Source organism: Rhinolophus sinicus, chromosome 4 (genome assembly GCF_057876585.1).
Source record: "Rhinolophus sinicus isolate RSI-liver-muscle chromosome 4, RSI-T2T, whole genome shotgun sequence".
Classification (NCBI taxonomy): domain Eukaryota; kingdom Metazoa; phylum Chordata; class Mammalia; order Chiroptera; family Rhinolophidae; genus Rhinolophus; species Rhinolophus sinicus.
In genome coordinates this window covers 95,409,436-95,427,728 of record NC_142504.1, presented here as the reverse complement: position 1 = coordinate 95,427,728, position 18,293 = coordinate 95,409,436, and the positions used below count along the sequence as shown (strand labels likewise).

Sequence of the window (18,293 nt, the reverse complement as noted above, 5' to 3'; positions counted from 1 at the left end):
TGCCAGGTGGTCACATGGCGGGGGTGGTCGCACCCTCTCAAAGGGCTCTTTATAGTTCTTTTATCTTTCCCTTCAAACATGGCATAGCTGTATTCTTAACCATAAATACCGCCCCTTATATAATAGTCTACCTATTGGAGATCATATTCATATTTGTGAGAGATTTCCTGTCTCATTTTTAAATTTTGAAACCCAAAACAAAAACCAGAAGAACAGGGAAGAACAAAGAATAATATAACAAACATGATCTTATGAAAATGTTTACAATTTTAACATTGAGGCTGGGATGAAATAAATCCTTGTTGACCACACTAGAACTTCAAGAATTACATCAAATGTTAGACAGCCATTTTTTTTTTTTTTTTTTTGCCTAGTCTTAATAATTGCATTTGTTTATTTAAATACTCAGTCTAATAGAACGCATATTGACTGGGACCTGAGAAGAATGAGGTTCTCGTCTTGACTTTTCACCCCTCAGTTCTGTGCTTCCAGACAAATTTCTTAAATTCTTGGTAGGAACCTTACTTCTAGATACATGTAATTCTATAAAAAGTCACTCAGCTCCAAGTCTTTTCTCTGTTCTAGGTAAGACATCCTTGATTCCTTCATCTATGTTTTAAATGAAATTAATTCTAGACTATATTCCATTTTGATCACTCTCCTCTGGAGAGTTTATCATCTACCAAATCTCATCTTAAACTTTGGTGCCCAGAATTGGACTGATTTTCCAAGTATGAAGTAATTAGCGAAGAAAAATTGGGTTGATTAATTTCTGCGATCAAGGCCCGACACGTCTAATAATAAGGCTACATTAAACAGCAAAACAAAACAATAACCTGTTACTTTTTTTTTTCTTTTTTGCAGCACCAACAAACTGTTGGCTCATAGTAAATGGAAGCTCAATTAACTCCCTTCAACGCTTTCATATAAACTGCCACCCAAACTGGCCATTGCTATGTGGAATTGGTTTTTGAGCTTAAATACAAACCTTCCTTTTAAATCTGCAGTTTAATTTTTATTGGTTTTAGTTTAGTGTTCTAGTCTGTTGTGAAAGTTTCGAATCTTAATTTCGTTTCTCAACAAGTGTCCAGATTTGTAGGGATTTCTATATGGTTTAAATGCTCTCAAAGTTAATGACTGTCCCTTTAACTCCTTCTGGGCATGATTCAAGTACTCAAATGCATGCTACTCATTTTCTCTTTACTGAACATTTCAAAGAAAAACATTTCAATTTATACAGCAAGGTATCCCTGCATTCTTCCTAAAAACAATAAGCAATGGATAGCCATTGCTTTACACTTTCACATATTTTTGTGTCTGGTTAGTAGATGATGGATGTACCACAGAAATAATAACTTTGCATAGCCTACAGGTGGGTGCCCGACTCTATTATTTCTGTCAAAAAGGATATTGCATCTGATGTTGGATTGGGGGAAAAAAGGTCTTACATTTTCCTTTCATCTAGAGGCAATTCTCCTGCCTTAGTGAGAAAGAAAGAGACGAAAACAAAACCAAACAACACTACCGTGTTTCCCTGAAAATAAGACGGGGTCTTATATTAATTTTTGATCCAAAAGATGCATTAGGGCTTATATTCAGGGGATGTCATTGTGAAAAATCATGCTAGGGCTTATTTTCCGGTTAGGTCTTATTTGTCGGGGAAAGACGGTAGGTATGGTTGCAGTGTTTTCCAATTCCCACTGGAATTCAGTTGATAATTTGTCTTAAAGCTTTTTATTGATATTTTTATTTCAATACATTCTACACACTCTTTAAAATTCCAGTTCAATTCTCTTCTTAAAAGCCATCTAAGGACTCTCATTTCAACATGAATCTTTCTGGTCCCCTCTACGTTGCTTGGATCTCTCTGGTAACACTTCATAGTCTGTCATGTACTGAGATGATAAAATTAATCTACATTTATCTCTCCTCTTAAATTGTATTTTCTTAAGGGATGAAGACCATGTCTTAACCATTCTTATTCGATCTTGGAGCAGATATTGATTGAGCCCCACTTTGTGCCAGGCATGCGCTGGGCATTCGATTCTGTGACCAGCACAGAACTCAGCTGACTTCCTTGAACTGAAATCAATCTACGTGACTTGACCTAAACCAAAGCTTAACATCTATTTTTTAAAGTCTGTGTGTGAAATATGGAAGGATTTATGGAAGGGGATCCAAATCACTGTAAATTAAATTAGATCCTCACATATTTCAGCTGTTCCCTACGCTCCTCAGAGCTCCATTAACTGTTGGGAGTATCTAAGCTATGACCAAAAGCACGGAAGTACCGTGAAATATAGACTGATATCCAAACCACTCTGTAGGAGAAGTGGCATTTCAATGACAAAAGCAAGTTTGGAACTTATTAAGTTCCATTAAGAAAACCAGCTTGAACATTTAATCCCGCAGATTGATTAAAACCATGGGTCCCCTGGATAACGGAGACATGTATATATTACATATTAATTATCTAACACCAAAAACGTGCACAAGAGGCAGGAGAGGGGGGGATGAGAGAGGGAGAGTGAGATTATGAATGGTCTTTTCATTGCTGAACATTTGGATCAGAATTATAATGGTTTCTTGTGGAGGAGTGATCATATGCTCTCTTGGCAAATATCTATACATTCAAGTTCTGAGAACTATACAAGTAGTTTTTTTTTTTTTTTTTTTTAAGTTATTGTTTTCCTTCTTTTTTTCCCCATATAGAAGCTTGGGCAGACTCAAGGCAGCAAATACTCCTTCCTCAATTTAAGATTTGACAATTTAACAGGAAAAAGCTCATTCATCATCTTTCCCTTTTAGAGACCATAAATTATTGGCTCATATACCATGTGGCTGGGATTCTAGGAAAAGTTAGTATAAACAAACCCAAGTTACAATGCGTGGAGTAAGAGAGTGAGTCATAAACAAAACACAGACATATGCTCTCATATAAATAAGGGCCTGGACCATCAGCTTCCCAAAGTCTGCTTCCCATTAATTACACAACAAAATGAACTTTCCATATGTAAGCCCAAATCACTTAACTCTGGCAACTTGCACGAGAGAAAGACCAGGATTGTGGCTATTTAGGCACTAACTAAACTGGAATTCAAAATAAGGAAAATCATCTCAAAATATTTTCAGGTATCAGAGGACATGAAAGTCCTTTAGAGGAGTGTTTTTGAACATTGAAACTCTAGCGACCCAGGGACACTGCTTGAGGCTGGTCTGGATCCCCTGCTGAATTTAAAGCTAATATGAGGCTTACCCTCTTTTGTTCTGAACTCTGTCATCTTTATGGGGCAAGCCCTGGGTCCAGGCCACACAGGGTGTTCACAAGCATTGCTGGGGTCAGTGCACAGTGGAAATTCCCTCCATCAGTACCTTCGCTCTGTCTTTTGAACCTGTCCACTGGTAGCACAAACTCACATTTCCTCGTATTGTATGAAAGCTATTTGGTCTCTCTTAGTTTAAAGAGGAATCAAGGAAACATGTTAACAATTCCTGGGGACGAGGATTCTTCAACAGGTGAGAAACTCAGAGAGGTGGAAGCAGCCCCGCTCCCTCCCTGTGTATGCTTCAAAAGCAGACCTCATAAAACAAACCAACAGAGTAGTTACAAATGACATAAAAATAACAGATGTCACATTTTAGGAGTCCTGAGTCGGGGAGAGGGGAGAAAAAGGACTTTTATTCTTTGCTAGGGTTGGTGCACATGGTTTTTCCATCACTCATTTACTCGACGATTATTTTTGTAACATCCACTCTTTGTACTGTACCATAGACTATACAAGGTAACTGGAATACATCGTTCCTGCTTTCATTTGAAACTAAGGAAAGAGGAGAAACCAACATTTCTGGAGAATCTATAGTGCAGTCTGCAGCATTTCACATATTCCCTCATTTAATTGTGATAGCAACCACATGAGGACATTACTATCTCTATAGTACAGAGGTGAAAACTGAGAACTCAGAGGTTAAATTAGTTTTCCAAGGGTACACATCTAAGAGGACATGGACTCAAGAATTCAAGCAAGGGCTGCCCTATTTCAAAGCCAGTTTCATACCACATTTCCTCAAGAAGACGGAGCTAGCTAAGGAGTGAGAAAACCTGGGTTTCCCTGTTAATTTTCTATTGTTGACTGCATTAGAGTGCCAAATTTCTCTCAATTTCACAATCTCTAAGGGCTCTTCCAACCCCAAATTCCGTAATTAAATAACACAAGACATTACTACAGATTATCCATGTTATTTCTGCTAGATGATGAATTCCTGTACATTGTTTGGATCCTGTTGCTTTCTCTGGTTCAAATTCTTTTAATGGTTTCCCACAGGGAGCCAGACAGACAATATAATGAGTGAAGTTTGTCTGGATTATGAAGGAAGGTCAAGGGGCATGGGGGAGGTCTTGGGAAACTGAAGAGAATATGGCTCGTCTAAATGGGCAAATATTCTGCATCAATCAGTTGTTACTAGGTAGCAATGAGCCCAAAGTTATAAGACAGTGTGAGTTTCAAAAAGCCAGAAATCTTGATTATTATGTAAATCTTCTGACGTTTACAAGATGCTTATTCATGTTTTAAAAACGTATAACCATCTGTAGGCCAATCAAAATATAACTGTGGACAGGCTATTGGCCCATGGCTGCCATTTTATCACTGCCCTTCAGAATGGTCACCATACCTGATTCTAGAATTTCAGGAAGACCATGTTCTTACCCTACACCTCTCTTCCCGCCTCTTTTGTTATTATTTCCACATACACGCCTATCTCAGAGATGATGTCTCTCCTGCTTTTCTGCTTATTGAACTCGATTCATCCTTAGAAGGCCATCTTAACTCTTCTTTTCCCAGATCCTCTCATTGTCCTCTGAACTCCCTCCATACCTTTCAGTTAGAAATTGAGGACTTGTCAATTGCTAAATTATTGCTCTGTTAGTATCAGAGATTATTATTAAATCTATTCATTTTTAAAATATTATTTGGTCACCTCATTTTCTGGAATCAGGCCTTCCCAAATGGTATAAAAGTTTCCCTAGGGCAGGTCTAATCTTATACTTACAAGTATCAACGTGACAGGTACTTAAAAATGTTTGACAATTTCTAACAAAGACTTGTAGAAGTTCCAGCAAGATGAGCTCCGTGGAGCAGTTAATACCCTTACGGGTTGGGGGCTTTTGTGCCCTACGATAAGGATGTTTGGAGGGTGGAGTGAGGCTAAAACTTGTGAAGATAGTTAATGGATGTTATGACCTGAGTCTTAACATGACTAAATTATGACTTAACACGATGAATCATACGAGTAACATGACATGACTCCATTTTTGACATAAGAGGAGTCATAAAAGTGATATATTGTTTTGAATATGTGATTGGTGTTTTGATCTGCTAGTTCCTTTCTTTCTCACCACTGCCTAAAGGGCAGACATTATTTTTCCCATTTCTCTGATGAGAAAACCGAGACTCAGAGGTCTCAATTAGACTCAGAGGCTTACCTAAGGGGATGAATAATTACTGTAGGAGGTACAGTAACACTGATCCAAATCCAGTTTCCACTATACATTTGTGTGGTAGCCAGAAAGTTTCCAGGTTTCCTAATTCCTAGTCAGGGAGTATTTTAATTCAGTTCTCCTCTCTGGGCTTAATTTCCTCATCTGCAGCACAAAGGGATTTGCAGAGGTCCCTTCTAGTCTATTCCAATCCAGTCTTACATAGTCAATTCCAGTTTAAGCACCAGGAGAAGGAGACCTTCTGGGAGGATACTCTGGTATGACTCTAGTAGCTCACAGGGGTAGAATGAAGGGCCGATGGTGAATGTTATTGCTGTCTGTCTGTCTGTTGAGTTGTCATATCTGTCTCTCAATCCTTCCTCTATTCTCTCTCCACAGCATCTTTTTCCCTCTGTCCCTCTTTCTCTGTCTTTCCTCTCTCTTAGACTGACTACAGCCTGCCTGGACCACTAAAGATCATTCTTAATGACAGTCATTACACAGTTCTGCCAAGTTGCCTAAGGCCATTTCTGCAGCAATGAGCAGGAAAGACCTTGCCCCGCTTCTCAACAGCTGGGCTCAGTATGCCAACTTCACTGGAACCAATAAGTTTTTTAAAAACTCTCCATTAATTACAGGAAACCCAAAGCATGGTCCCCCCTTCTCATTAACACAGTTGCTTTCAGTTGCCACTAAATTATCTCGCCACCATTAAAACCAACAATCTAATTAGTCTTCTGGAAATGGAAAGAGCCCGTGAACGAGGCAGGCTCACCACGATCTCACAACTGAGCATAAAATATTTCTGCCCTTTCATTCTTGGCTGCATAAAATCTGCACCTGGATGAGCCTAACTTTCATTCTTTCCCATTTATAAAGAATAGTTGATATAAAATGAGTATCTTAATAGAAATCGCTTCACGTATGGGAGGTTTTCTTTCCCACATTTCGCCTGAGCCCGGAGTCCTCATTACAATAATCGCACCTGACTCCCCCTGAGCATGGTACCTCACAGCCAAACCTCCCACTGGGCTTCAATGGAGGTGTGAATGATACTATCACTGGGAAGAAGATAAAATGTATTATTATCATTACTCTGTTTTTAAGAGGGTCTGGCTGTGGCAAGAGACGGTTAGGAGCATAATCTGTAGGAAGAATTCTGAGAAGCTAAAGCGAGTTAAACTTCTCACAGAAACAAACCTTCAAACCTGTCATTAAACCTTCCGTCTTCCCTAAAATCTGAATTCTGGGGAGAAAAAATTAGATAAATCAAGTCTAGACATGTTCATTGAGTATCTACGATGCATCCAACACTGTGTGGGGTTCTTGACATCCAAATATGACAACAGGTTGTGTAACAGCAGTGCTCCGGGCTTTGGTTTCTCTTCTTACCATCCCATATCACCCAAGGTTCCAGGAACTCATGTGAGGCTCAGTACTTAATTGAATTAAACAAAACCTAAATGGGAAATGGTCGCTGCCCTCAGGAAACCAATACTCCAGCCACAAGGCAAGACGATCACATATAATATAAAGAACAGCCTAGGCCGATGTCATCTCCAGCCTTCCACTGAGTGGCTCATCCTGAAAATCCCACAGAACTTCCGAGTGAAGAGAGACACAAGTTCCTCCCTCTCGAAATAAACCCACACCCAGGTACTGCACATGCCATGCCATATAGGCTGACTCTTCACTTGACAATAATCTTCCCCCAGGATATCCTGGTGGATTAGCCAGGAGCTGGTCTGCCATAGGTGCAAAAAGGATTCTGCAGGCTCCCGAGGTCCCTCTCAGGTTTTTCCCATGCTGAACATTCCCAGGACGGTTTGCTGTTTGCTGGTGCTGATGTGGAAAATAAAGTCACATCACTGCCTCTCAACTTTAATGGATATAATGCTACAATATGTCTTTTCATGTGTCAGATGGTTTTGTGCAGCAAACTCTTGTTCAAAGTATTTTCATCAATATTTAATGATTGTATATTGCTCGCCCACCTCAGTGCTATGGACTGGGCTTTCAAAGTTGAACAGTCTGCCAATAGGGGAGTGGACAGTCCAGCTGGGACACAGGCATGAACATAGACACTATTAAATGTAGAGATTAATGATCTATGGGCTCAGAGGAAGCTATGCAGCTCCGAGGCGGCGGTATCTAAATTGGCCATGGCCTGGTTCTCAAAGTGGGTACGAGGGAGGCCTTCACAGAATTAAAGGAGGCTATGCTGGGTCTTAAAGAATAATCATGAATTAGCCATCCAGATGGTTTGAAGGGTAGGTGCGGGAGGGAGGAACATTCCAGAGTGGGAAGTAGAAATAGCAAAAACAATAATATCAACAACAGTAGCAGCGGCAACGATAGTATTCATTTGCCGAACTCTTCCTATGTGCCAGGCACCCTGCTAAGATTTTTCACAACGATTATCTCATTTGTTCTGCAGCACAATCTTCTACACTAGGTGGTATGCTCTCCCCCATTTTACAGATGTAAACACTGAGGTGTGAGGTTATCCAACTGGTAAGTGCAGTCCTGAGATTTCAATGCAGGAGATCTGAAGCCAAGAACACACGTATTCAACTAGAGCATTGCGTGGCCTATGTGTGGTGTTAAGAAAAATGAGCCAAAACTTAGAAACAAATGGAAGGGTGGATGTTCTTTTGGAGTCCGAGGGTATTGTTTTACAGGCCTGCCTGGTGATTATTAATTATCCAGGGAAATGTACCCTTGTTGGATTCACTAACCATTACTGATTAAAAGGCCCAGACTCTGCCTGGGAATACGATTAACTTGTAGGTATTTGCCCAGAAAAAAAGATGCAAATGATTTCTGGCCAGTAGAAAAGCTCAGAGATTATGGTGTTATTGCCTATTAGGACAATCTTGCTCGGTGTTCTTTCTCTGACGCCTACACTCCTATAATGCTCTGTTTCTCCACTTGTTCTTTGAATCAGCTCTACCACCATGTTGGTTTCCTCATCAAAAAGTTCTATGCATCTTTGACGTGGGTTTATCGTTTTTTGAAAATTACACTCTGACAGTGGGGATTCCAAAAAGTCTGGTGCTGACTGACATTGCCTAGGAGATGGGGGTGGAGCAGAGGCAAAAGCCAGAGAGTCTGGAGAGTCTGATGCTTCTCTGGATGTTTACAGCCGTGGCCATGGGGTCAGCTGAGCTGCGTTAGGATTTCCAGATTAAATCAGGGAAGAGCTGATTTCGTCCTTTTGGGACAAAAATCAGAAGACTTTTTGGAGGTTTTTCTGAAAGCCTTTGGTATGATGGGATCTTCAGGGAAGCAAAGAAGCTTCCAACCCTGCTGGGTGTATTCATGGTGTACAGCCGAGGACAGGGGGCTTTTTAGGAGCCTCACCTTCAGAAGAGCTCTCTAGGCAAACAGACTTATTCTGTGCTGCTTGAAAATAGGCCCGAAAGCAGCACTTTTCAGACAACGTGAAAGCTTTATTTCTAAAATACAGTTTTATTTTCTCTAGATGATGATGATGATTTTTAGTATTTTCTGTATATTTTAAGTGATTAGTCTGGACTTGTAGGCATTTATTTTACAATTCTAAGACTCCTTCAACTTGTATACTTATGGCCCTTGGATGTTCCAAATCCTATTAACTTGCACATTTATTTGCTCCCTTTAGGTTCTTTTGAAAGACTAGACTTTTGGCTGAAGTGACCTGTTATTTTGGTTAGGAGTTTCAGCTCATGATTCCACATAGGACAAAAAGCAAGTGAAATAAATAATTTTATAATTCTTAAATTCCTGCTCTTTGCTTTTTGCACCTGGATATAATTTCATTATTCTGGGCCCCTCTCCACAGATGGCAGCTGCTTATGAGAAAAGTTCGGGATCCAAGAATTTGGGAGTTAGAGGCAATTTTCACCATCATTTTGCTCCAGCTACTAGACTACCGGGTTTCATTCTGAGTCCATTAGAATGAAGCATCCATTCTTTCATCCGTAAAGACCATTTTCCAAGTTTAAGGTTTTGCATCTTGATTACAGACATCAGTCAGTTCCAATTGGGCTGACAGTTTGCTTAACAACTAAATGGTTTACCTAATACCACTCCTTGTCTTCAGAGAAAAATGTCTAAAAATTTAATAGACTTGTGAAATGTAAATGTGTTCACTTACTCATAGGCTCTGGTAGTTTTAAACAAGGCAGATCATCTAGTGTAAGAGAATAATGGATTAGCCCAGATACAAAACAGATACAAACTAAGCGCTGTGCTCCCTCTGCTTCCCTCTGTTATCTCTAACTGGGCTATACCTTGAGCAGTTGAGATTTGGTGATAGCAACCCTGATATGTGTCTTTTTTTCTCCTTGGATTTAAGATCAGAGAGTATTGGGGGGGGGTGTGTGCGTGCGTGTGTGTGTGTGTGTGTGTGTGTGTGTGTGAGAGAGAGAGAGAGAGGCAAAGAGATGGACACAGAGAGAAAACAAGAAGGATATGCCTGCTTGTTTTTCCCTCATTCCTACTCTAGACTTTCAGGAGCAGAACCCTAGAGATTGTTTTCTTTGTGTTTTACTGAGTTCCTACAAAATCTGTAGTCTACTTAGCAGTCTAGTCTCATCTTAAATACTACAAAGTGGGGGGAGGGGTCTGTTTCAGTAGTAAAATCATGAATTCTCTATGCATTGTATGACCTCCTGAGAAGGTAGTTTAACATAGAGATAGATGATCAGAAAAATTGGCCTGACCCATTCAGGTCTGGATTGTCTGGTATGGTTATTAAATTATTATTGGGACAGCAATAGAAGTTATTTCAAATTATGTGTCACTTTGCAGAAACTTTATTGAAGCTTTGACTGCATTAGCCCTAATGACTCATAATGACGAGGCACTGCTCCCTGAATCCGACCTCATTCTAATGCCAGGGGACTGCAGCTGATCAATAGCTATTGAGCAGTTTGATCATGAGGGCTGACCTGCTTGAGTACCATGGCAGCCATGGCCATCGCTTTCCCCCAGCAGCTCGCACAATGACATGTTCTCAGTCTGGCCACCCTTCCCCGCGATCCGATTCCACCTCCTACTCCAAATCAATTACTTCATAATCAGCATGCCTCCCAGACTCTGAGAAGCTAAAAAATTGTCTCTTAAACAAAACACACACACACACACACACACACACACACACACACACCACACACACCACACAGGAGCTAGAAAAGACATGTTTTTAAACCTCTCACCCGCCTTCATTACTCCTGTTCATAAAATAAAATGGGAAATGTTTCCTTTTTTTCTTTTGCCAAAGATCACCTGTTTGAAAAAGTACTGCTAGGACTATAGAACGATTATTTATTTGGCAACTATTTATCAACAGCCGACCACATGTCTGTCAAGTGTTTTCCATGTGATTGCAGGCAGTTGCAAGACGGAGCATGCTTTGCTCAGATGCCTCCTACCACGTTTGGTGCTGTATCGGCAGCAGCCACTGCCTCCCAACCATTCATTTCACTCAGTGATTATTTACTCAGCATCTACTATGTGTTAGGAACTGTACTAGACACTTCAGCATCCACTATTTTTAAATGAAAAGGATTCCTAATTAATAGAATTATTTCAGTATTGTTTATCTCCATACATTTCTTAAATTAATTTTGTTCGATAAGCCACTAAGTTTTACTGGCTTCCTTTCTTCCCCCTGCCACCCCACCCCCCACTTGTCTGGGTTTTCAAAACCATTCTTTAAAAATGTAGACCTATTGAAAAATAAGTTGATTTCTGTATATAGCCAGAAGTAATTCTAAATTACCCTGCTTACAGGGAGAGATGAATAAGGGGACTGATTTTAAAGAAAACAAAAAGAATAATTAATGCACAAGCACCCAATTGAATAAAATAGAAATCAGAAGTGATTTATTAACTGCCTACTGTGTGCTTGACATTGTTAAAGTTACCCACTCCATCAAATTATGAGTTTCACTCACTATTCTCTGAAAGAAGTGGAGTCCATAGCTAGGGAGAAAGAAATCTGCTGTTTGTAATGTTGGGCCTATGACAGAAGTGAGATTTCACTGGAAACCAGGAGGTAAATGAAGAAATTGGGTTCCAGTCCAATTGTATGACCTCAGGCCAATCTCTGAATCACGTGTGAAATAGGGCATTGGACAGGCGCCCAGCCTGAGGTACGCTATCTCTCTCTGGTTTATGGGAAGCTGTGTATCTGTGGGGAGCAGAATCTCAGGAAGGTCTGGCCTGCAACACTTGTGGTAGATCTCTCGTTTGTTTTCCCCCAAAAGTCCTGCTCAGTGGCCTGAGACCCAGAAATGGACCAAATCTGAAACTCTCATGAGGGTCTCAATTTAGCACTGCCAAAAATAAATAGCTCATTCCTGCATCCTGAAACAGGAGAGCTTTCGTTCAGCTCTGATTACCAGAGAGGCAGGTTTAAAAGTTTAATACCCACCCATTTCTGTGCCTGTTTGGCATATTTGTAAATTATTAAATGCAAATAGAGGAGGCAAGCCCATGGAAGGTGGGGATACCAAGAATGAGTTCTCTTACATTGAATGGAAAGAGTTCAGGGGGAAGAAAATGGGGAACCACCTGTCTTTTGCCCCTGGGAAATATCTGTGCTTGGCAAGCACAGGCAGAAACATGCAGGCCAATTTCTAAATCCATAAAGGGAGGTCTCCAGAGCTTAACTGACAAGGTCGAATAAGCAATTTTCTGGGTGGGTAGTGCAGACTGCGGCCCAAATCTTTCACTCCAGCCAAGTGATGGCTTCCCTGAGTTCCAGGCATGGCACCCGTTCCCACTTCCAGGACTCTGTCCATATTGCTCGCTCTGCCTGCACGCCCTCCCACAAGGAGCTGCTGATCCAAAGAGCCTTGGGGGTGGCGTCCTCCCCATTCCTCTGTGAAGTGCCCTCCTCTGACCTCTTCTTGTAGTCATCGCTGGCATTATTTACCCAGCACTTCCACCCAAACCTTTTCATTTCACAGTTAGCATGTCAAAGATGTAAAGATTTATGATCGTATTTGAGAGATGATCCCATTCCTTCAGAGCAAGATTTCCCAAATGGCTGGAGGGAATACCATTTCCAAGGCGATGTTAAGAGCTAGTTCCAGAAAAATGGGTTCTGTGTGGTCAAATAAGATTGTGAAATTCTGTGTGTCTCCCTCCTGGAACCTCACAACGAACACTGGTCATTTGAAGGCTCTGAATCGCCCTGCAGGAAGGGGCAGGTGTAAAGCAGCTTCACTAAACTCGTTTAACTATGAAAACATCTTTTACCACAAAACACCTACTAATATTTTGCTGCACTCACTGTAGCAAGTATCCTCCTAATTCTTTCTTTCTGTTATTTCAATTAAGCTCATTTTCTAATTACCGATAATTTCCATGAAAGAGGTAGGTACGCAGACAAGTTGAGTTCTCCGCTCAAAGCAACCCGCTGAATTAGAAGATGAGTTTGGATTGAATATCAGTAATGCATCTCTTCTTGGGCTTCCAGTCATAATAGGCATTTCGAAATACTACAATATGCTTACCAATTACCAGTACATTAATTGAATAAATGTTTATGGAATTGGCCATCGTTCTGTGTGCCATGAAGAGAGCAAGAACCTAAATCATAGATTCTACCTTGGAAGTATGTACAATTAATTCTGTTATGAGGAAAAAGTTAAATAGAAGACATTTCTTATGTAGCTTACAAGCAGGTGTGAGGCCATGGGAGAGACACTGGGTGCTACAGGTATTGGAAGGAGGTGTGACTGGCTGGGCCTTGAAGATTGGTGAGATGTGAACAGGAATTGAGGGAGCTTGTCCTCAAAGAAAGGTGTGAAGCCAAGTCCAAGGCCTGCCTTCCTGGCTGTAGGGATGAATGTGGCAAAGTGGGGGCTGGTGAGAGATTATGTGGAGCGTGGAGGAAGGCAGAGCATTTGGGATGTCGGAATAAAAAATTTATATTTCATCAACTGCCAGTGAGAAGTCTTGTGACTATTGAGGAATTCATGACATCATGGGGGTCGAATGAATCAAGGCCTCAGGCAAACTCTGGTACTGTCTCCAAACCCTGGGGAACAAGGGAGGTGTTTTGAAATGCAGTGGTTGGGAGCATGGGTTTAGGTCTTGAATTGGAATCCTGACTGCCCACAGGTTCCTGGGGCAAGTTCCTCTACTCTTAGCTTCGTCTCCTGAAATGAAGATACAAGTATTTACCTCACAGAGATTTTGTATGAGGTACATGAGATAACACACATAAGGCCCTGGATGCAGACTCATAGTTACTACAGCTCGATAAAGATTAATTGATACTGTTATCATTTCAATGGAAAGCTTCTTCAAGAGGACTTTTGCGTCCAGGTTCCTACCTGATCTCCTTCTTTTCTTAGACCTCCTCCCACTTGAAAAGTCCAGTGCTGAAACAGCTCACATGCTCGGTGTCTATGGGAGGTTGGCTAAAGAGAGCACTCTTACCTGTCAACAGCACATTCCTAGGGGGCCATCTCCATGCCCACCGTCACTGTAAAAGTGCTCACCTGCGTCCGAGGTTGCTGCAGACGCAGCAAGGAGAGATAACACTGGGGCAGGTGGAAGTGTGACACTGTCAGCTGCAGCTGGCTTCTTCCTGGTCATCATGGTGGACACGCAGCCCTCGTTCTTACCATGTGTTGCCGTCTGGTCCACTTTTAAGTGGGGACTTGGCAGCCCTAAAAGAAACAAGAATTACAAAGCCTGTAGTTACTTGGAAGGAACAGGAAGACAGACAACATAAAAGCTGAAAACGACTTGAGGAAATCATCAAATGATCTGACCTCCTTCTGGTATGAGAAATTTTAGAATGTTTAAAGAAAAAAAAGAAAGAGAAGCATGACTGGTTTGGGTTTTGTGGCTGAGGTGAGTGGCGATGACTGTCCAGGTTGGCAGCCTGGAAGCAGGGTTGGGGCATAGGCGTAATGAAACAGTAGACTCCTTCATCTGGCATGCTTTGCTGCCCATGGCTTGAGAAGCCCATCTCGGCAGAGGTTGCATTGCATGCTGTGTGCAGAATGATGGGGAGAAGTGGATCCCACCCTGGTGAGGCTTCTCATCTCATCCAGCTCGGGAGACAAGACTAAATAAGAAGAAAAAACATGGGCAACAACTACGGGCAGGCATGTGTGTCATTCGTCCTAGGTGCTTGGGGAGTTTTCAGGAGGTAGGGATTCATGTGGGAAGAAGTGAGGAGAGGTTTTCTAGAGCTCATCTCATGCTAGAGCAGCACAGATGAGGGGAAGGCATATGTTGTCATCGATGGAGAAATGAAGACGATCCAGATGAGAGACCAGCCTGCTGGAGGCGAAGATGCGTTGTGGGGACTGGTGTGGAACAACAGGCTAAGGGAGAGCTGATTTGAGGGCCTTTGAGTGTCTGGTCATAATAAGCATCATAAGTCATGTTCTTATGATGCTGAAAAGCCCGGGTAGACTTTTGTGAGGTGCCTCGGGAAGGGCCTGGAAATTTACTATGTAACAAATTGTACGACATGTTCTGGAACCTTGTTTCCTGGGCTTGAATCCAGGCTTTCCTACTTTCCAGCTGTGTGATCATGAGCAAGTGACTTAACCTCTCCAAGCTTTAAGCTTCCTTCACTGTACAAATGGGATGAACACTCTCGCAGAGGTGCCTGGCAGCACCCACAGGTCAGTCTATGCAAAGTGCTTAGAACAGTGTCTGGCACACAGTCCACACAAGGTAAATGTTTCTCGTTAGTATTGCCCCTGTGATTGCTACTCTCACTATTCTAACCTGTGTTTCATCAAGCCCAACCGAAACCAGCCAGCAAAGGCTCAGTTCTCTTCCCTGGCATGACTGAGGATTTCTGGGCTCTCTCTACATCCTCCACTGCAAAAAGTGATTCTCCAATTCATCCAAGCAGAAGTCCAGAGGCTGGCGGTGAATGAACCCATGTCAAATGGTCACCTGCTCGGAGTTTCTTCAGTTATAGGCTACACGGCACTCACTGGCAGCAACAGCAACATATGGGGCTTTATCACAGCACCCTGTTTCCCCGAGAATAAAAGCTAGCTGGACCATCAGCTCTAATGTGTCTTTTGGAGCAAAAATTAATATAAGACCTGGTCCTATTTTACTATAATATAAGATCAGGTCTCAGGATATAATATAATATAATACAATATAATATAATAATACAATACCCAGTATAATATAATGTAATGTAATATAATATAATATAATATTATATTATACTGGGTCTTATATTAATTTTTGCTCCAAAAGACGCATTAGAGCTGATTGTCCGGCTAGGTCTTATTTTCAGGGAAACACGTTAGCTCTTGACTTTGTTTTTCTACCCCAACCAACCTGAGTGGTACTCTCCCAGAGTAACATTATCTTCCCACCACTGTGAGAACAGCTCACTGGGGCCTAATGACGGCCCTGTGAATCATGTAGTGTGGAAGTTACTATTTTCTTAATTTTACAGATGAAGACAACACATTTCTGAGAGGTTAAGAGAGAAGTGACTAAACCCACACAGCTCTGAATGTCAGAGCTGGAAGGTTTCAAGTAGCCAGATGCTACACCGAAGCATCATCTTGTTCCACCGGGCCATCTCCTGACACCTGCCCACGACTCCAGTCTGCTGACAGCACGTTTCTTGCTGGGGACGCAGAGGCCCCTAGTACCACACCTGGAGAAGACACTTTTCCAGGCACCTAACAAAGGTATCTGTGGGAGAAAGTCCACGTTGACATTTTCATTTCCCGTCGACTACCTTCTTCCTACTCTCCGTCCCTGTCTCTGAACCTCTTGCGCCAGATGGTATGAATAACAATACCATTTAGGCTTTTTTAAAAAAATTTTATATTCCATAGCATTTTGACAATGGAGGTAGACACACATCAAACTCTGTGATAGAAAGACTGCAAGGCACACGCATCTGGAAACCAGGAAGTGCCGCAAATGCATACAGTGTGCCAGCAATAGGCGAGGACACACATGTGTGTAAAATGCACACAGAATCACCGCAAGGAGACACATCCGCACAGTTAACAATGGTGACTCCAAGGAAGGAAAGCACCAGGGAGACTGGTGAGGAAGGGGGAGTTTTAACCTTTACTCCTTAGCCTGCTTTATTGTTAATACTTTTAACACCACAAACGTGTATTACACTCTTTCTCCACTGAAAAAAGAAACATACTTTGGGAAAAATCTAGACGCCTACCAGAGTCTGGCATTGGGGCGGACGGTGGTGCCGCTGACAAATCTGAAGTGGGGACCACAGGCCTGAGGCTGATGAACATCCCCTTTCGGAACTCCCACATCAAACGGACGCTGGCGTCCTGTCCACAGCTCACCTCTGCACCTCTAACTGTCCGAGTGTTATCAGAGCTAATGGCTCTTTGGCAAAAGCTCACAGATACGTCAACTGTGCACCTGTGGACACAGGTTGGGCAGGTAATTCTTTGCTTGGATTATGACATGCTCAGGGAGTGAGCCGTAAGCCTGATTAGCAGGTGGGTATTTAACTCCCACTTGGGAACAAACTGATTTCAAGTCATTTCAGTTGTACCCATTTTCATGCAAATGTTCACAATCCAAATTAGTCTCAGTCCACATGACTTCATTAAAGTTGATCCGATCATACCTCTATTGGGCATACTTTCCTACTCAAGTGTTTATGTTACGGAATACGTTAAAAGTAATAAAATGACACTTAAAACACTCTATAATTCAGATTGTCACCAGTTAGCTGTCTTGAAAACCCTAGATAATTTAGGGTTTTCTATTATAGGCTGTTTGCTAGCTGCCATCCAATGAATTTGAAAACAAATTGAAAAAAAAAAAAGAAAAAAGCCCTGACATTTTCTCAGATATTAGCAAGTTTTGAAAGGATTATGGAAACAATCCAAGAAATGGTATACGCACGCGGGCAAGAAATATTGGATATGTTTTAAACAAAGGCTAACCTAACAGCACTTGTAATCCACAAAATCTGCCTGAGAGCAGAGGCCTCAGGAAACTGGAATGGGAGGCTTCTAGAGAGAGGGTATCGGGCAGGCTGGCCACTGCAAGTCTTTGTTTTCCCTCATTTCAGGTGGCAGCCGATGCTCCACGGACAGGTACCCAAATGACTAGGCAAATGTAAAACAGTTCAGAACCAAGTTCTCACAAACACGGGAGGGCAGGGTGGTGGACATTCGGAAAGTGTCCTCCTAGCCTAAGTCCGGATTCTCTCTCTCCATGGGAAGGAAATTTTTAAGGCTGGAGATCAATCATAAAGAAACTGAGATCTACGCAGAGCATCGTACCGACTGGACCACTGAGCTGCTTACACTGGGGTGTGAGGGAAGATGAAAACGCTTTAATCTGGGAAGGGATCCCTATGCCAACATCAGACACAGGCTTTATGGAGAGCACACTTGGTCGCTGTGCTCAGAGCCTCTCCGAACCCCAACACAGGACAAATTGTACTGCAGCTTGCTTACGTAGAGGCCAGCACGATTTTAAAGGAGGAAATAACAATGCTAATAACTTTGTGGGTCCAACATCTGTTCATAATTAAAGACAGAGCCAAGAGGAAATAAAAAAAAAAGTTAAACCTATATGAAAACATTCTGCTATAACCTGTTGACCTCTATTGATACATTCTTTTCAAAGTCTTTGAAACTGTGCTGCAGTGTATCGAGGGACAGTCGCTCATTTTCAAAGGTAATTTCTCATAGACCACTTATCCCCTCAAACCTCTACCTGCACACCGTGTTTGCATTAGGGATTTGATTTATGGATTCCTACTCCTCCAACGCAGAAGCTCACTTCCTGTTGCCTTGGTTACTTGGAGCTCAGTTCAAGG

At 41.9% G+C, this 18,293-nt stretch overlaps 1 protein-coding gene across 2 annotated transcripts in view; it reads right to left on the bottom strand.

The window, feature by feature from the left end:
* The window catches only part of SETBP1 (SET binding protein 1), a 346,918-nt gene that overhangs the window by 12,472 nt on the left and 316,153 nt on the right, over positions 1-18,293 (bottom strand). For both annotated transcript variants that reach the window (XM_074340043.2, XM_019739686.3), the window contains exon 5: positions 13,978-14,148. In XM_074340043.2, coding sequence (XP_074196144.2) covers positions 13,978-14,148 — 171 coding nt within the window. The remainder of the gene's footprint in view (positions 1-13,977; positions 14,149-18,293) is intronic.